The 19,119-nt window shown below is 39.0% G+C and overlaps 1 protein-coding gene across 3 annotated transcripts in view; it reads left to right on the top strand.

Annotated features, from left to right (window-relative positions):
- Positions 1–19,119, top strand: part of Cep78 (centrosomal protein 78) — a 32,809-nt gene that overhangs the window by 7,280 nt on the left and 6,410 nt on the right. Inside the window, exons 5-12 of one of the 3 annotated variants that reach the window (XM_070035792.1) lie at positions 1,101–1,275; positions 3,372–3,485; positions 5,660–5,724; positions 5,975–6,086; positions 8,623–8,640; positions 10,268–10,400; positions 11,503–11,548; positions 13,296–13,427. In XM_070035792.1, the coding sequence (XP_069891893.1) occupies positions 1,101–1,275; positions 3,372–3,485; positions 5,660–5,724; positions 5,975–6,086; positions 8,623–8,640; positions 10,268–10,400; positions 11,503–11,548; positions 13,296–13,427 (795 nt within the window). The remainder of the gene's footprint in view (positions 1–1,100; positions 1,276–3,371; positions 3,486–5,659; positions 5,725–5,974; positions 6,087–8,622; positions 8,641–10,267; positions 10,401–11,502; positions 11,549–13,295; positions 13,428–19,119) is intronic. The other 2 variants (XM_070035793.1, XM_070035794.1) reach the window with 2 other exon arrangements.

A 19,119-nucleotide genomic window follows, 5' to 3' on the forward strand; every position in this document is an offset into this window, starting at 1 on the left:
AGAAAGGAAAGCAAGCCACGGCCAGCTGTTCTCAGTAAATATGGCTGGCTGCACCCTACTGCAAGGAGAGAGTTAAGCACTTGCAGAAGCCGAAAATGTTTACTGAGGCCTTTTACAGAGTAAGTCCTCTGACTCTTGACATAAACAGTAGTCAGGAGCATGAATTTGGAAGCCAGACAGCCCAGATTGAAATCCTCTGTAAAATATGTGTAATAAGAAAAACCTACTTCATCTATCACTGCCTTGTCTAAAATAATGTGTGGTGCAGAATCAGCACTGTGTAAGTGTTTGCTGTTAGCTCCTCTCAGTGCTCTAAACAGTTATTTCTACTAGAAAGTTGACAGTAACAATTTTCCTTTGAAAGTGTTGTGGCACAGCAGCTTTGAACCTTTTGTGGTTCAAGCACGCAGTATAATTTCTTTCTTTTAAAATCAGTGTTCCCTGTTACAAAACATTTACTTTATGAATCTAGAGAACTGATGATAGTCTTTAGGACAAACTAGACCTTCCATTTCCTAAAGCACATCACACTGGCCTTACTTATTCCAGGCTTCAAAAGCTGGGGTGTGTGTCTTAAGAAGTATGTGCTAGCCATTGGTTAAAACCAAAACCTGCATTTATTTTGTATGTCATTTAAAGAGTTCTGTTGCTTCTCTGTCGTTTCTAATATATGTAAAATATGTGTTACAGAGCTTTATGTACATAATTTATTGATAAATAAGAATATTACATTTATTTGTGGGATGCTTGATCAGATGTTGGCAATCACGAGATGATAAAAAGATAGAATTGAGAACCACTTTTTAATATAGCTGATGAGGAAAATAAAAGTCTTGAAGGTTATCTGAGTTACCAGCTTGCATAACTAAACAACAGATCACATAGTGACTAGAACCTCATAATGAATCAGTAGCCAACTGGGATCTGTGTCACTTATCCCTTAAATAAAAATCTGCTATGTAATGTACTGAAAGCAGCTGAGTTTCAGAATAAAGGGAGGGAGGAAAATGTTTGTAAAACACTGACATAGTCAGCCATACTTAGTTTTCTGCTGGTTCGTTATTCAAGCCTCTTAATTTCATGCTATTCCATCTCTGAAGTATCAGACCATGAGAAGGCATGAGGAGATCTGGGCGGAGAGCCTCCGCTACAGGACACCTGACCTGGACCGCATGGCTGGCTTAAGGCGAATCACATTGAATTGCAATATGCTGATTGGTGATATGGGTGCACGTGCTTTTGCAGACTCTATTAATGAGGATTTGTGGCTCAGAGGTAAGCTACGTCAACTTCTACACTTGAAAATAAAAAAAATTGGATATTCAATATGCTTAACATTTGGCACATAATGTTTTAAGGTTTTTTTGTTTTTTGGTTTTTGTTTTTTTTTGGTCATGGGACTTGAACTCTGGGCCTGGGCGCTGTCCCTCAGTTCTTCAACTCAAGGCAAGCGCTCTACCACTTGAGCCACAGCACCACTTCGGGTCTTCTGGTGGTTTATTGGAGATAAGAGTCTCATGGGCTTTCCTGCCTGGGCTGGCTTTGAACCATGATCCTCAGATCTCAGCCTCCTGAGTAGCTAGAATTACAGGTGTAAGCCACCAGCGCCTGGCTAATGTTTAAGATTTTTAAAAGCCTTTTTTCTCTATTAACATATGTAGTAACTTGTATTTTTAAACCTTTACGAGATATATGTGTTTCACATAGAAAATTCTGAGTAAATGAGAATACCTATTATCAAAATACATGTTTTTTGTTTTGGTATATTGTCAGCCTTATTTTTTATTTTTTATTTTTTTTTATTGTAAAGGTGATGTACAGAGGGATTACAGTTTGATTAACCTTTTTTTGCCTGGGGCTTGAACTCAGGGCCTGGGCACTGTCCCTGAGCTGCTTTTGCTCAAGACTAGCACTCTACCACTTGAGCCACAGCACCACTTCTGGCTTTTTTGTGTATGTGGTACTGAGGAATTGACCCCAGGGCTTCATGCATGCTGGGCAAGCACTCTACCACTGATCCGACTTCCCAGCCCCAGATTAACCTTACTTTTAATAGATATATTTGTACATTTAGAGATTACAAAAAAAAGAATTATGGTGTACTTAATATTTTATAACCCTACTTTTCTACTTAATGATGAATCATGTAGTTTTATTTTACGTGTTAAATTTAGACATCCCCATAGCTAGCTTAGACCGGCCTCTCTGTAAACATTAGACTTACTTGTGTAGGACAAGTTACTAGAGATGGAAAGACTTTAGTTACTATTTTTTCCCCTTTGGTGGTACTGAGCCCAGTGTTCACTCAGTGTTCTCTTACCGAACAGCCATTCTGCCATGCGTCGCAGCTCTCCCCTGCTGCCTTCCACGTCCTTTGACCTTTAGGTTTGTTTGTAGATAGCTAACTGACGTTGGCTAGGATGGCCTCAACCTTCCTGCCTCCACCTCCTAGTGAGCTGGGATTCTTTGTTGCTCCAACACACCACATTCTCTTAGAAAAATAAGGTATTTCTAGTTCTTCATGGTTATAAACATCACTGTGATACACATCCTCACCCATCTTTGGTAATTTCGTTCAGATAAATTCTTAGCAGGAGGGCGGCTGGATTAAAAGATTATGTACATGTTAGGATTAGGATTGTAGCTCAGTGTAGAAAGCTTGCCCACCAACACTGCCACACAAATGCACACCAAAAGAATCCACATTTTAAAGACTTTTGTTACCTTATCTTGGTGTAGTGTAGTAGTTGAACAGTCACATCTCTTTGCTTTAATTTGTCTTCATCTCACTTACTAGTGAGGTTACTAAGATTTACTAATTTTATTTGGGTAGTTGAATGATTACTCTTGTTTCTTTGATTTAGGTTGGGTGGCTAAAACAACAGATATTTTTTCACAGTTTCAGAGGCTGAGAAGTCCCGGATGAGGGCATTAACGTTCGGTGTATGGTGCCGGCACTCCTGGGGGGTAGAAGCCTGTCTTCTTGCTTTGTATCAGACGGCGGAGAGCGCATGTGTGAGCCCTGCTCTCCTTGACTCTTCCCATCACGACAGCGCCATTCTCTAGATTTTATTTAAATTTCTTTACCTTCCAAGGGCTTCAGATTTTAAAATAATATTAGGTGACTTATTGTAGGAAAAGAAGGCTGATCATGACACATTTAAAAAGAGGGTTTTTTAGAGGAAGGAGATGGAGGGTTTGGCCGTTTTTAAATGTATGCTTTTGTGTATGCCTTTCTGCTTTTACTTTCTTCAATGCCCAAGATTAGAAAGCCTGCCAGGATGAGTGGAGTGTATCCTAAGCATACGTGAGAGTTATCTGTATGTTGCGCTGTACAGAGCGGGCAAGTGACCTATTGTCTTTCATCAAAGCACTCGACCTACAGCAGTGCGGCCTCACCAACGAAGGAGCCAAGGCCTTGCTAGAAGCCCTGGAAACCAACAGAACTCTCGCTGTCCTCGATATAAGAAAAAACCCACTTATTGGTATGTCAGCAGTTGTTTTTTTTTTTTCAACTGATTAGCAAATAATAGAACACAAAGAGCATATTCACGCACTGACAGTTTTTACACTTAATGTGTTTACTTTCCTAATCTTGGACTTCCCTAATATTATACTTCATTGTGAGCAGATAGTTACCTATTAAAATAAGTTACACATATAAATTGCTTACAACAGCTGCTGTGAATAGAGTTGATCCCAGATAACAATCTGTTTCTATCAGGAACACTCTTTCCTCTTTTGTGAAACCTCTGGATATTTTGGCTAATTGAACTAGTAATTTTGATTTTTGAGTCCTTCGGCGGTGTGCCCAGACACTGATTCAGGCACTAAGCATGTAGCACTGAACCAGCCACACAGTCTTTCCCTCAGGGACATGCGGTGGAAGTCTTGGGATACATTACAGAACAAGCAAGCAGTGAGTACTCAGCACAAGGTAGTAGGGTGGGTGGCTATTGAAGAAATGCAGAGAGGCCAGCATGGTTGGATGAGGAGAGCCTGGTAGACTGGGACCTCAGACTTGCGTCTGATCTCCAGGGACTTGCTATTGAAGGTCAAGTTTGGATACGGGCTATTCTAAGTGGACTGAAAGTCACTGGGCAATTTTTTTTAATTTTAATTTTATGGTCAAGTTGATGTACAGAGGGGTTACAGTTACATAAGTAAGGTAGTAAGTACATTTCTTGCCTAACTTGTTAGCCCCTCCCTCATTTTTCTCCCTCTTTTCCACCCCCCCCCCCCGGGTTGTACAGATCATTCCAAACATAATGTCTTGTGAGTATCACTGTTGCATAGGTTCCCTTTGTCCTTTGTGTCACCATTCTGTTGTTCCCCTTCCCTTCCCTAGTTCAGATCCACATATATACAATACCCCGGGCACCAACATCAAATAGAGTGACAACAGGGGATAAACCATAGGGGGAAAAACACACAAAAGAAGAAAGAAATCACATGGTATATTGAGAACAACAACAACAAAGAAAAACCTCTGAGTTCATGTCTTGAAGTTCATTTCCCTTAACGTCATCTTGTACGGTCCGTATGTCCATAGCTATTGAGCTATTCTGCTCATCTGCTAGGATTATCGTAGATACATGTTTTTTTGGGTATGGCTTACTTAATGTAATTTTTTTCAAGTCCTTCCATTTCCTTACAAACGGGGAAGTGTCATTCTTTCTGATGGAAGCATAGAATTCCATTCAAATTTTAAGCTGGAAAAAGGCATGGTTATAGCAGCATTTCAGTTGGGTGACCCTGGTGTGGAGAATAGATTGTGGGCAGGTTAGGAAGTAAAACAGACCACTTAAGAAGCTATCACAATGGTCTATAAGATAGAGGATTATGGCTTAGCTTAGGGTGAAAAGTGGTTGAAACAAGGTATAAGTAAGAAGACTTGCAAATAGCTTAGATGTTGAGTATAAAGGAAATAAGTCATTAAAAAGATGTCCTAGTCAGAGCTGGGCACTGTAGCTCACACCTGTAATCCTGCCTACTCAGGAGATCTGAGGCTAGCTCTTCAAAGCCAGCCTGGGCAGGAAAGCCAATGAGACTCTTTATCTCCAATTAACCATCAAAAAGTCAGAAGTGGAGCTGTGCCTCAAGTGTTAGAGTGCCGGTCTTGAGCAAAGAATCTCAGGGACAGCACTTGGGCCCTGAGTTCAAGCTTGGGGATGGGGGGTGGTCCTAGTCAGACTTCAGGCAGAGCTCAACTGATAGAGCACCAGCTTTGAGCAAGAGAACCAAGCAAGAGTATTAGAACCTGAGCTCAAGCCCGAATAATCAGGAACAGAGCAGCTTTGAGGGATATTACTACTTTGGTTTGACTATATGAGTTGCCTCTGTAAGTGTCTGGACTTTTCTGGCTCTTGGTTTTTTATTCAAAGGTGTGCAATGCTACTTTAGATCCAGAGTGCTTAGATTTGATCTTTGATGCTGCTACAAAAGTAGCTGCTATGAGCAATATGTAAACTAGCTAACTTTTACCTATTATTTGTGAGGAAGAAGTTAAGACTATTTAAAAGGAGAAATGAATATTACATAATGGGGCTTTTATATTTAGTTTTCTGGGAAAGCACTAATTAGTTGGCTTTTGTTTGTAAATGGGAATAGCTATCATTGGAAAACAGTTACTACAATTTAAGTTTTCATTTTACTTTAGATCATCCTATGATGAAAGCAGTTATCAAAAAAGTTCTCCAGAATGGAACGAGCTCTAAGTCAGAGGTATAATCTTCTAGAAAGACTTATTCTTTAATTGTTACTTTGCTTGTTTTTAGTAAATGGTCAAGGCAATATTCTGCCATCTTAAGTTTTTAGTCAAATCAGTGATATTTTCTGGTTTTGAAAACATTGTGTGATTCTTTAATTTGGGATCTGAGAACTTTTACTAACACAGAATATCTTAATATTTTCCAGTTAAGGTCAGCCCTTCCTAAATTTACTGTTGTGGGAATTACCTGTATTTCTTTTCCAGTACCAGTGGATAACTTCTCCATCAGTGAAAGGACCACCCAAAACTACTAAACAGAAAAAGAAAACTATCATTCTAGGGAATAGTCGTAAAGGAAAAGCTACTATTAGAATCGGTAATCCTTTCTGTCTTGGCTTTTTTAAAAAATCTCATGTGTTCCTATATGGTAAGATTAAAATGTATTATTGTCAGGATCGGCTGATGATCAATTGCATGTGAATTATGGACTGTAATTGTTCAGATACCAACAAGGAGAATTTATGAATGTAGGAAGTAGTGGACGATGCATTAAGAAAGGAATGCAGACATTTTCACTTTTTAAGTTCACCATATTTATTTCTTCTTTCATAAAATACTCATTATTTTAAGGTCTGACATTTGTGGTGCCTTTGGATGGCAGTGTTAGCAATGCTTTGGAGTGTTTTAGTTGTCGTTTGTGTGCTAGGGATTGAACCCAGGATGTCATGCTATCCCACCGATCCACAGCCCCGTCTTTCATTTTTGCTGTTGTTTGAAAGTACTGGGGTTTGGGGTTCAGGGCCTTGTGCTTCTAGGCAAGTGCTTCACCACTGAAGTCACAGGCCCCAGAGCCTTTTTGTTTGTTTGTTTGTTTTTATGATGCATTTTTTTTTGGTAGAATCTCAATGTTTTGGCTAGGCAGCTTGGATTATAGGCGTGAACCACTGTGACCAGCCTCAATTATTGCTTTTTAATGAAGACTTATGCTTTCCTAATGCGACAGGAATCAAAATTTGCCCTACTCCTATTTCCCCCATCCTCTCCTCTCCTCTTGTCAATTCTTACCTAAAATTATTGACTCTTCAATGATGAGAAAACCTTGAAGTATTTATAATCCTCATTAAACAATATTGCCACCTAGCCTAAAAAGTGTACTGCCTTTAGCTGAAATATTTTAGAAAAGCTTTTTTGTGTGAGTTTATTTTTTTGTCTTATTTTGAAAGTCAGTCATGATACGTTGACCAAAACAGCCCCGAACTTTGAAATCTCTCACCTCAGCCTCCTGAGAAGCTGAGATTATAGGCATGTATCACCATTCCTTACAAGAAAAGCATTTTCTAAATGTTGTAATGTTCATTTTATCCTCCACATAGTTAATCTAGAATTTAAAATTGTCTATAATTTGTTGACCAACGGTAATGAGACAACTTTTTATTAAGCAGGGCACTGGTGGCTCACACCTGTAATCCTAGCTACTCAGGAGGCTGAGACCTGAGGGTCATGGTTCAAAGCCAGCCTGGGCAGAAAAGTCTGTGAGACTATGATCTCCAATAAACCACTAGAAAACCGGAAGTGGCCTTGTGGCTCAAGAGGTAGAGCGCTGACCTTGAGCTGAAGAGCACAGGGACAGAGCCCAGGCCCAGAGTTCAAGCCCCACAACCGACCAAAAAAAAAACCCAAAAATTTTTTTTTTATAAATCTATTTAGTATCACAAATCAGTGTCATAAATTTTACATTCTGAATATCTAAGTTTGGTGCAGTTTAATTCTAATATTTTTATATTGTTTCTAAGGAGGGTGCTACTTTTATTTTCTAGAACACAATATCTCTTGCATACATAACTTTTGTGATAAGGAAGAATGACAAAATAAAGTAATACAAGTATAATATGAAACTGATATTTTCTTATAGTAATTTTGAATTTTAAAGCAATAAAACCACAAGGACTAATTAAAAAAGAATAAGAAATAATTTTTATTTTTATTTTTGCCAGTCCTGGGGCTTTAACTCAGGGCCTGGGCTCTGTACCTGAGCTTCTTTTTGATCAAGGCTAGTCGTCTACCACCAAGCCACATCCCCAAACCATAGAAGAAATAAAATAATTTTTAATGTTCATTAACTGCCAATTTCCCAGAAAAAGGTTTGTAATGACTTTAATCATATAGCAGATACCTCAATATCACTAACCAAATTATTAACAGATAATGTTTTTATTTGGTCATTACCTAAAATTTCAAAACATTGACTAGAACTATTGAACAACCTACCTACTTAATATGGAATACAGTTAATATGGTATTATTTGTTTATGTATAGTTTAAGATAACTTTAGAAAAATATGTTGTTTACAGATTCTTGTTTAGATTTTATAAAAGTATTTAGTGTTTAAACTGATAAAATGTTGGAAAAATCATTAAATAATTTTTTAAATGTTGTAGTGAACATTTTCATAATTGTTTTGTTTTACTATTAAAAAATATTTTTTCACTATTAAACCACTTATTTGCAACGAATAGTCTTGATTAGGTGGTAGTTGAATTTTTACTAAATCAAGAGCAAGTATAGGATTTGCCTATTTTTGTTTTAAACCTATGATATTTTGTAGTTAAATAGAATGTACAAGTTGAGATTTGTGATATCACTATATTGCAAAAGATTATATCATGTGCAAAACATCCTTGAAAGTATTTCCAGTTGGTGTTCTGAAAGAGAAATAGAAAAAAATGTATGTCAAACATTAGAAGTTCTGTGATTTTTTTTTTTGTTGTTAAAGCATTCAGAGGATTTGAATAAAAACATAAACTGTTTCTTAGCATGGTTAAAGAAAGTTAGGACTGAGATTGCCATTTGCAGGTCACTGAGCTACTGGAGAGTAATCTATTTCTTGGGCTTTCTTTTATATTTGCCTCAGTTATTTGGAGACATAGAGGTAAGCCAGATCAGTGTCTTGGCTGTATACTTAGATTTCAAGTGAGAACAGGGGTAATATTTATTTGACTTGTGTTACATTCGCATTTTAAGTATGTATGCATGCTGAAGAACTTTCATTAAAATTTTTTCATCTCCTACATAAGTATAAATTCCCCTGGTTCTAATTTAAACATTTATATTATTTTCTGAAAGAGAAAGAAATGGTACATACACAGACCATACAAAAGCTACAGTTTTTGTATGAAGGTAATTAAAGTTAAAAACAAAAATTGTGTAAGATGAGCAGAGCACCTATACACTTTAAGACACACAAACATTTGTAGAAAAATGGCATCGGACCATATGACTTGATAAATTATGGTGTATGTAGTATTTGTCCTTTATTACTACATATACATGTTTTAGCTGTCATCCTAATAGGTTTTGTAAGTAAAATAGAATAAGGACAAATAGAACCATTTTTTTTTGTTGTTGGTGTTTGTTTGTTTCTTTTTTTTTTTTTTTAACATTCTGGTTTAGGGACTTGAACTCAGGGCCTGAGTACTGTTCCTGAGTCTTTTTTGCTCAGGGCTTACATGCTATTTGAGCTACAGCTCCACTTCTCTTTTTGGTGGTCAGTTGAAGAATCTCAGACTTCCTTGCCTAGGCTAGCTAGCTTCAAACCACAAACCTCAAATCTCAGCCTCCTGAGTAGCTAGGATTACAGGCATGAGCTAATGGTTCTGTTTAGTTGGGAGCTGTACTCTATTTAAATATATATTATTCTTACTAATTAATATTAGACATTATTTAAATATGATTTTACAATATAATGTAGTTTGTTCAAATAAAGTATAATCCAGCGGTCTAGCTTTCGCTACCAAATATTGTACTTAATGCTCCTGATCCTTTGGTGTGAAGTGTAGACTGAGTCTCATTTCACTCTTTTGTTTGGTTTCTTGGGCTTCTTTTGGTGGGAGGGCAGGTCCGCCTGCTTGCATGGATGGTGCTCTGTCACGTGAGCCACCATGTCTCCAGTCCTCTGCTAGGTTTTGTTTCTTTGGTGTTAATTTGTTGTTCTTGGTCATGGGACTTGAACTCAGGGCCTGGGCACTGTCTTTGGTGTTTATCTTATTTGAACCTTTAGTGTATCTTGATTCTTTTTTATGAAGTCAAATGAAAAATAAAGGTCACAGACTTAGCGGGTGACATGGACTCACTACCGCCCAGCAACCTTGAGTTGAAATTCTGGTCTAATTCAGAAGATACTGTTTAGCGGGAATCCTGGACATAGCTATGCTAATCTATCCTTGAGATTCAGAAAAGCCAAAGATATCCTGAGATTCAAAAACTGAGTATCTGCATGGTGTATAATATTTCATCCTTGGGAATATCATTTTTATTTCTGTTTGCATGCGTCTCTCATGTACTTAGCTTATACTTAAGTTAGAATAAATTGTTACTGAAGAAAACTCATTTTTAAAACATTGCTTGCTTGTTTAACAAGTTTCATAAATTGATGCTTTTTTATGGGCCTGGAATCACTGTCAGTTGCTCACTTCTTTTATTTTGAGACTGTGTGTGTAGTAGTTGATCTATAGACCTTGATACATCTTGATTTTCTTTTCTCACTTTGTCAAACATAGGATTGGCCACAAAGAAAACTGTCAGTGATGGAAGGAAACTCGCTCTTAGTAAACACGGTAATCCTGAAGCGCAGCCGCCTGGTGTGTCTGGGTTCCTGCCCTGGAGAACGGCGCAGCGTGCCAAGAGGAGCAGGTCAGATATTTCTGTTCCCTCTTTTACTCATTCCTAGTTTTCTTTTGGAGCCCTGATACCTGGGGTTTTGTAGTGTTTCCTATATAAGGCAAAAGAATACAGCTTCTACCTACTGAGTCCTCTAAGAAAGAAAAACAAAAATACTTATAGATACGAGTTGCAAGTTGCTTTCTTTTTTCTGGCTCTGGTGGGATTTGAACTCCAGGCCCTGCGGTCACCAGGAAGGTACTCTGCCACTTGAGCCATGCCCTTATCCCTTTTAACTGTCATTAGCTTTTTGATAAGGATTTTACATTTATGCCCTGGCCAACCTGGACTGCGGTCCTCCTATTTACACTTTCCACATAACTGGAATAACAGGCATGTTTAACATGGAGTGTCATGGAGTGTTCTGCCCAAGATGGCCTCAGATTGCTGTCCTCTCAACTTAATCTCTGCCTCCCAAGTATGATTACAAGCATGAGACACTCTGCCCAGTTTCAAAGAAGATTTTACAGTGTGCTGTACTATAAATTGTTAAGTAATAAGATTACTTTTGATCATTTTCTAATAGCTAACTTGTGTATACCAAGAAATTAAGGATGAAAATTGCTAAACAATTGACTTTAAATAGGACTAACTAAAAGTAGGTACTGCATAAGATGGCTGTTTAGTTGCTCCCATTAAATTGACGTGTATTATCTTCATTAGCCAATTGACTACTGTATTTTTTCACAAATGGTGATGTAAATTACTATAAAAACTATACTGAGGAACAAGTTTTGCATTTTTAGTTTTTTGTATAACTTTATAGTTTTATAGCTTTTTAGGGAACACTTACTAGTCAGTAGTCTATCCTGGTCACAAGGAGTTGTAAATTAGAGTGATTAATATCCTTAACTAAAGAAGCTAGCTTGGAAATGTCAGTCATTTTGAACATAGGATCTGAATGTGTCTCGACTACTGCCAAGCCCTTATTCTTACAGCCTCATAGCCTTCCATGTTCCTGATATGAAGTCATTTAGTTCTGTATGGATAATGAACATAGTACTAATAAGTGTGATTTATTGATAATTAATGTATTTACACCAAAATGTAATTTTATTTGTTGATATCCTTGTAGGGGGTTTCCATTAATTAAAACTCGTGATATATCTAATGAGCTCCAGGTATGTATTTTTTTTGTCATATTTATAACATACAGGGGATTGCATTGGTGGAAGATTATCCTCTAACTTTGAACTGAACCGAACATTACAAAAACCATTTTCTTCCTTGAAGTAAATCCTTTCACAACCTTCTAGTATAGATCTGGTGGTTTCACCCATTGAGGAGGAAGCTATTTCTCCAGCCCACGTAGCAGCTGTTGCCAGTAAAACAAATCTGACCACGACTCCTATCCTATCACATGGAGCTAACATAGTCAGACATGTCCTCACATTTTTAAGAAATGTTGCTCTGGGGATACATGTGCATCTGTTACTGGCAGTTCTTAAATCCAGAAGAAAGAAGTAAATGCTAGAGCCAAACCTTGCTTCCTCCCTACCAGGGCCTCAGACATTTCCTGTCCTGTTGCCACAGTCTTGGCGCAAGCTGATTGTGTCAGAGGACCAGGTTTTCCTTTCCAGTTGTCCTGGGAAGCTCTGTAGGATCTCTGAAAGATGGCTCTGAGCAGTTGAGAAGAGCCCCTGAGGCTTCTAACTGCAGGTCTCAGTCCTGCTTAGCACACCTGAAAGTCAGGGTGTGATCTCATTCTGCCAGAAAGATTTCCATGTACTGCAGGATTTGCTAGGCCCTGTTTTCCATGTAGGTATGCAATGCTAATCCTCTTTGAGTTGATCTGTAGACTTTTTTAATACGGGGTTGTGACTAAGTCAATTTTTTCAAAAGATGGAAACACTGAATATTAGGGTGGCAGTGAAACCTAATCGAATGTCATTGGTAGTATACTATACTTTGCCTAAAAAGGAGTTGACTAGAGCCTTTTTATTTTGAGCCAGTCCTGGGGCTTGAGTTTAGGGCCTGGGTGCTGTTCCTGAGCTTGCTTTCTTTTCCGGTCATCAGGCTTGAACTCAGGTCCTGGGCACTGTCCCTAGCTTTTTTGCTCAAGGTTAACTACTTTAAGCCACAGTACCACCTCTGGTTTTCTGGGGTTAATTGGAGATAAGAGTCTCATGGACTTTCCTTCCCCGGCTGGCTTTGAATTGTGATCCTCAGATCCCAGCCTCCTGGGTAATTAGGGACAGCTTCTGGCGGGCCCTGAGCTTTTGTATTCAAGGCTGGTGCTCTACCACTTTGAGTCACAGCTCCCTTTTCAGCTTTTTGGTAGATAATGAAGGTAAGAGTCACAGACTTTCCTGCCTGAGCTAGCTTTAAACTGTGATTCTTAGCTCCTCAGCCTTCTGAGTAGCTAAGATTACAAATGTGAGTTACCAGTGCCTGGCAAGATTAGGTTTATAATGAGTTAATTTTAGTCATGTGTCTATATGTATATGGTTCATTTAAAACCATTCCAAGTGTTTATCAATTGTACTTTAGCTTAATGACTAATTATTCTGTCCTTGCTAATCGATTTTCTTTCTAAAACTTAAACTTCTAGACTCTTTGTGTCTGATGTAAGGGAATTTCTCAACTGCAGTGTCAATGGCCTGAGGGGGAAGTATTTAACCTGGTTCTTCATTTGATTACGTGAAAGAAATTTAATAATTTGTGTAATTTCAACCTTTGAGCATGACCGTGTATGACAGAGTTGGATACAGTCGTGGCAAGAATAAGTTAGTGGCATTTTGTTGTAAGCTAAGGAATAGCGAAAGACGTTTCTGATAATGACTTGAACTTTCAGAGATCCCTTTGCTGAGATGTCTTTAACAATTAGTGTTTGGTTTGTTGTTATGAAATCCGTCCTCTCTGTTGAAGCAAGGAGATTTTCCTGTGACCGTGACCGTAGAGAGTCCTTCATCGTCAGAGATGGATGAGATGGATGATTCTTCAGAAGGTGTTTGTGAAGTGCCTGAGAAAACCATTTCAGTAAAACAAGAGGCATTACAGGTACAGAGCTGTCACTTTCAAATTACAAAGATTATTTCAAACTGTGGTTGACACTTGGCAGAAGCTCATTTGTGAGAAGCCCCTGGGTAGCTTTTGTGGGTTATTTGTCTGTGTGTTAACTCATGTGGCACTAAATGATTCCTTACATTAGAACAAGGTAAGAGACGTCCATGAGATGAGGCATGTTAGAATCATAGAATAGTAAACATAAGGAGAACCTTAGAGATCATAAAATATCCTCAAGAAATGGAGTGTTGTATGCAATCAATGGATTTAATACTCTTTTTTTTAAATGATTACAAAGGTGATATACAGAGGTTTAGTTACGTAAGTCAGGTAATGAGAACAGTTCTTTTTGGACTGTGTTACCTCTTCCCTTGTTCTCCCAGTTTTCCCTCCCACCCCACCCACACATTGTATAGTTCTCAGTATCTCAGTATTTTGCAAGCCAGAAAACTGACTGGGTTAGCTGAATTTTCTTTTTTTTTTTTTGGGTCCGGTTGTGGGCCTGAACTCTGGGCCTGGGCGCTATTCCTCAGCTCTTCAGCTCAAGGCTAGCGCTCTACCACCTGAGCCACAGAGCCACTTTCGGCTTTTTTCTTTCTGCTTATGTGGTGCTGAGGAATGGAACCCAGGGCCTCATGCATGCAAGGCAAGCGCTCTACCACTGAGCCACCTTCCCAGCCCCTGAATTTTCTTATTATGAAGATAATATAACTTTGTTCTTAATAAAAGTAAGATGAAAATGCTTTGATACTGAAACTTTTCATAAAAATATATAAACTATATTACATTGCTTTATTAATCTGACATCTATCATTCTGTCTCTCTCTGGACAAAAGAAAATACAGTGTTTTTAAAACAAATTCTTTATAGGTTAAAAACACTCTATTTACTAGATTTCTGACAGAGCTGACAGAAATAATGGGAGTTTGTTTTTTCTCAGGTTACACTTGAGTGGTGTCTTAGCCCTTTTGCTTTCATTGGGGTTTTTTGTTTGTTTTCTATGCTGGACCTAGGTGCTGTCCCTGAACTTTTGTGCTCAATGCTTGTGCTCCATTACTGGAGCCAGGGCTCCACTTCTAGCTTTTTGATAATTAATTGGAGATAAGAATCTCATGGACTTCCTTGGCTGGGTTGGCTTCAAACTGCAGTCCTCAGGTATCAGTCTCCTGAGTAGCTAGGATTACAGGTATGAACCACTAGCACCTAGCTTTTTTTTTTTTTTTTAATTGAAAAATACAAGATTATCTGGGTACCAGTGCTCACCTACATCCCAAGTCTAGAACGTTGCATTTCTAAGTGTGCATAGCCATTAGGGAAGACCAAGGTTAGGAACTATAGCTAATTTCTGATTCAAGATGTGCTGAAAACCCTCTCTTAAGTTCCCTCTTTAGAGAACCATCTAAAATAATGGTTTAAAAATTATGCAGATCGATAAGAGAATAAAATAGATTCCAGCATATACTGAAAGATACCATGGGTGGAATAAAAGGTAACTGAACCAGTGGAACAGAGAAAACCATCATTAGCATATGCACAGCGCACCTACAGCTCTTCCTGTGGACAGGGCTCCATACCGAGCTCTGCGTACCAGGGTTTGCTCCAAGACTTGATGGTCTGCCTAGGGAAGTTGACACCCAGCCCACATCCACAATCCTCAAGTGATAATTTAACTTTGAAAAAGTAAACTCTCTGAGGAAAGGTTGAGTAGCTAGTGTGTATTTTGCACTCTAGAACTAAAGGACAGTTGGGATATCCTATCTTAACTGGCTTCTTAATTACTTCAGTGTGCAAGGTTATTGGCTTCTAATGAGATTTTACTCTCTTACTCCAAAATACATAATAATCAGAGTCCACTAGATAGTTGGCTAAAACCTACAACATGACAAGGGAAAAACAAGATTAGATGTGTTTTCTGACCAGCTATGCTGATGCACACTTGTAATCAAAGTACTCAGCAGTGAAGGTAGGAGAATTGTAAGTTCAAGACCAGTTTGGGCTGCATACAAAGCCCTTTTCCCCAAAAATGAACAAACAAGCAAAAGCATCTGTGTAAAAATGTTCACCTCTATACATCACCTTTATAATAATAAGTTTAAAAGATGTTTTTGATTGTTAAACTGCATGGATAACCAGGGAAAAGTTAATTAAAACCACAGCACTGCTATCAGATTGGCAAAATCTAAAACCTGATAGTATAACAGGTATCACAGACCTGGAATGTGATAGGAGTCTCACCCTCTGCTGAAACCGAATATGTGTCATTACAACTACTTTGGAAGTATTTGGTGTTGTCTGTCATTTGAAAGCATATAAATGCCCGGTGGTCCAAGTTTCCCCAGGGTATGTGCATGAGAAAAATTGTCATAACAAACAAGGTCTCTAGGTATTATTTCTAATAACCCAACTTGAAAAAAAAATGTCCACCAAGAATTAGAAATTATTTTCACAGCCATAAGTCAAAGTGAATTTTTTAAAATAAAAGCTTTAAAATTGAATGAACTACAGCTACAGGTAACAACTAACACATATACACAAGTGATTTTTTTTTTGTTTTCACTTTGCTCTGTTACAGTTATTCTTTTATTATTATTATTATTGTGCAAATACCGTACAGAGGAGTTACAATTACATGGGCAAGGGCAAGGTAATGAGTACATTTCTTTTTTTTTTTTTTTTTTTTTTTGGTTGTGGGGCTTGAACTCCGGGCCTGAGCGCTGTCCCTCAGCTCTTCAGCTCAAGGCGAGCTCTCTACTACTGGAGCTACAGCACCACTTCCGGTTTTCTAGTGGTTTATTGGAGATAAGAGTTTCACAGACTTTCCTGCCTGGGCTGGCTTTGAACCGCGATCCTCAGATCTCAGCCTCCTGAGTAGCTAGGATTACAGGAGTGAGCCACCGGCACCGGCTAATGAGTACATTTCTTATCAAGCATTGTTGCCTCCTCCTTTGTTTCCCCTTCCTATCTCTTCCCATCACCCCCCTTCCCCCCCCCCCCCCCCCCCCCCCCCGCAAAAGACAGCAGCCTCCATGATTCCTCGATAAAGTTAGAGCTAGATGAAGCCAAGCTATCTTGTTAGAGCTGCCTCCCTATGAAGGAAGTGGTTATCCAAAAAGCCTAAGGTGGCAAAGCACTGGTGGCCCACGCCTGAAGTCCTAGCTACTCAGGAGATGGAAAGCTGAGGATCACAGTTCAAAGCCAGCTGGGCAGGAAAATCAGTAAGACTCCTATCTCCAATTAACCACTGGAAACTCAAAGTGGAGCTATGGCTCAAAGTGGTAGAGCACTAACCTGAGCAAAAGAGCTCAGGGACAGCGCTCAGGCCCCGAGTTCAAGTTCAACAACTGCAAAAAAAAAAAAAAAGCCTAAGATGATGTCTAAACCATGAAGCCCATGAAGGAGGAAGGGAAGTTGTGATGGGGATTGGACTTGGAGGATGTCCCAGGTGCTTACATGAATATTCCTGACAGTTTCATTCTGTGCCCTTTTCAATGTTGGATCAGTTCTCTCTCTGTGTGTGTGTGTGTGTGTGTGTGTGTGTGTGTGTGTGTGTGTGTGTGTGTGTGTGTGTGTGTGTGTGTGTGTGTGTGTGTGTGTGTGTGTGTGTGTGTGTGTGTGTGTGTAGATTATTAACTTTAATCAGAAGCCCTTCTAATTGTATTCATGTGTCCATTTTCCTGTACTGGAGCATATACCAGCTCTTCTGAACACAATGTGTCTAATTCATTTATTAGCCAACAATTACATGAAACATGAATGTATCTCCATTTCATAGATGGGAAATTAAGGCCTAAAGTTATTGAACTTGAGCAAGGTTATATAGCTAGTAGATGGTGTCAGGACTTTGACCCCAGAGAAGCGGAGTTTTCAAAAAATAATCTCAAAAGGGAAATTTAATTATTAATTAAGTGAGAAAAGAAATGCAGATTCATCAACGAGAGAAAGCTTTCACTTATTCATTTGGAAAAACCCCACATTCTTTCACACACATAAATCTTATGTTAGCAGGGACTTTGTTGCTCAGCAGTTGTTTATTGCTTGTCCCTCCGTGCTGGGGATAAAAGCTTCCTGACAGATGCACCCTTCCCTCAAATAACGTGAACCTTACGTGAAGGGAAGTCAGTTCACCATAGAGACGATCAGCCAAGCGGTAGGCTCCGTGGCTAATACAGGGTAGAATCTTACCAAAGATGTTTGGACATAGGTATCTCAGAGTCAGAAAATGTTCACAAGGGCTGGTGATGCACACTTACAATCCCAGCACTCAGAAGCTGAGGCACTTGGATCGTAAGTTCAAAGCCAATCTGAGATACACTGTGAATTTTTTTTATAATATAAAAGTTAGAAAATAATTTGAGTGTTTAAGTATAAAAGAGATTACCTGAACCAATAATCCCACTCAGTTGACTATTTTGTATCTCATTTAAAAGTCGAGGTTGCGAATCCTCTGATCATGTGAGAAAGTCCATACAGGATTAAATGGAAGAAAATTGGACATAAAATTTGACATGTGTCCCAAAAATAAAATCAGCTTGCAAAAGAGTACCGAAGAGAAGGAACAAATGACAAGGAAAATTAACTAAAACTTGACATAATTTTATTGACTTAGTGGAATATTTAGAGTGATTTTACTTTCTACATTTTTTATGCCATTTTTTCTGTAAAGAGTGTGAATTACTTTTTAAGGGAATACTGAGACAAGGGACCAGGCATGGGGCGGGCACTAGCTTGCCAGGCTAGTGGAGGTTGAGCCAGCGGATTTCCAGTTCAAGGTCAGTCTGGGCTAAAGAGTGAGACCTTGTCTCAAGAAATAAAAAACTGAGCCGGAAGCTGGTGGCTCATGCCTGTAATCCTAGCTATGAACATCGCAGTTCTCGGCCATGGTGGAAGGGATGCGCACCACCTCCATGAGCCGGCCTGGCACCCGACTTCCTGAATCCAAAACCCAGCTCTTGTTTAGCTGATACTGAGACCTTGGGTGTGCTCTCTGCTCCTCTCGGCCTTAGTTTTCTTATCTTTAAAATGGCAGATCCTGGCACCAGTAGTTCTAAAATCCTAGCTTCTTGGGAGGCTAAGACTTGGAGGATCACAGTTTAAGATCAGCATGGGCAAAAAAGTGTGTGACGCTCCATTTCCAATGATCAAAAGCCAGGCTGAAGATGAGGCTCAGGTAGCAGAGCGTCAAGCACTCGAGGAAAGCAGAGTAAGAAGCCCTGAAATGAAGGCCTAGAACTAGCACACATACAAAATTAGAAACCTTAAGACAGTGATTAGCATATAATAAAATGCCTTAAGAAAGGCTTTTTAGGCCGGACGCTGGTGGCTCACGCCTGTAATCCTAGCTACTCAAGGGGCTGAGATCTGAGGATCACGGTTCAAAGCCAGCCCGGGCAGGAGAGACCGTGAGACTCCTATCTCCAATAAACCACCAGAAAACCGGAAGTGGCGCTGTAGCTCAAGTGGTAGAGCGCTCGCCTTGAGCTGAAGAGCTGAGGGACAGCGCCCAGGCCCAGAGTTCAAGCCCCACGACCGACAAAAAAAAAAAGAAAGGCTTTTTAGAAATTGGATTTTAGTTTGTAATTACAACAATTCAGGTGTGTTAAACATGTTAACAGGTTTTCCTGTTATAAGGAACCCACAAGTAATCTAAATTTCCTTTCATTGCCTTGTTTTTTTTTTTAATTTTAGA

Source organism: Dipodomys merriami, unplaced genomic scaffold (assembly GCF_024711535.1).
Source record: "Dipodomys merriami isolate MVZ:Mamm:240054 unplaced genomic scaffold, mDipMer1.0.p SCAF_26, whole genome shotgun sequence".
Lineage (NCBI taxonomy): Eukaryota > Metazoa > Chordata > Mammalia > Rodentia > Heteromyidae > Dipodomys > Dipodomys merriami.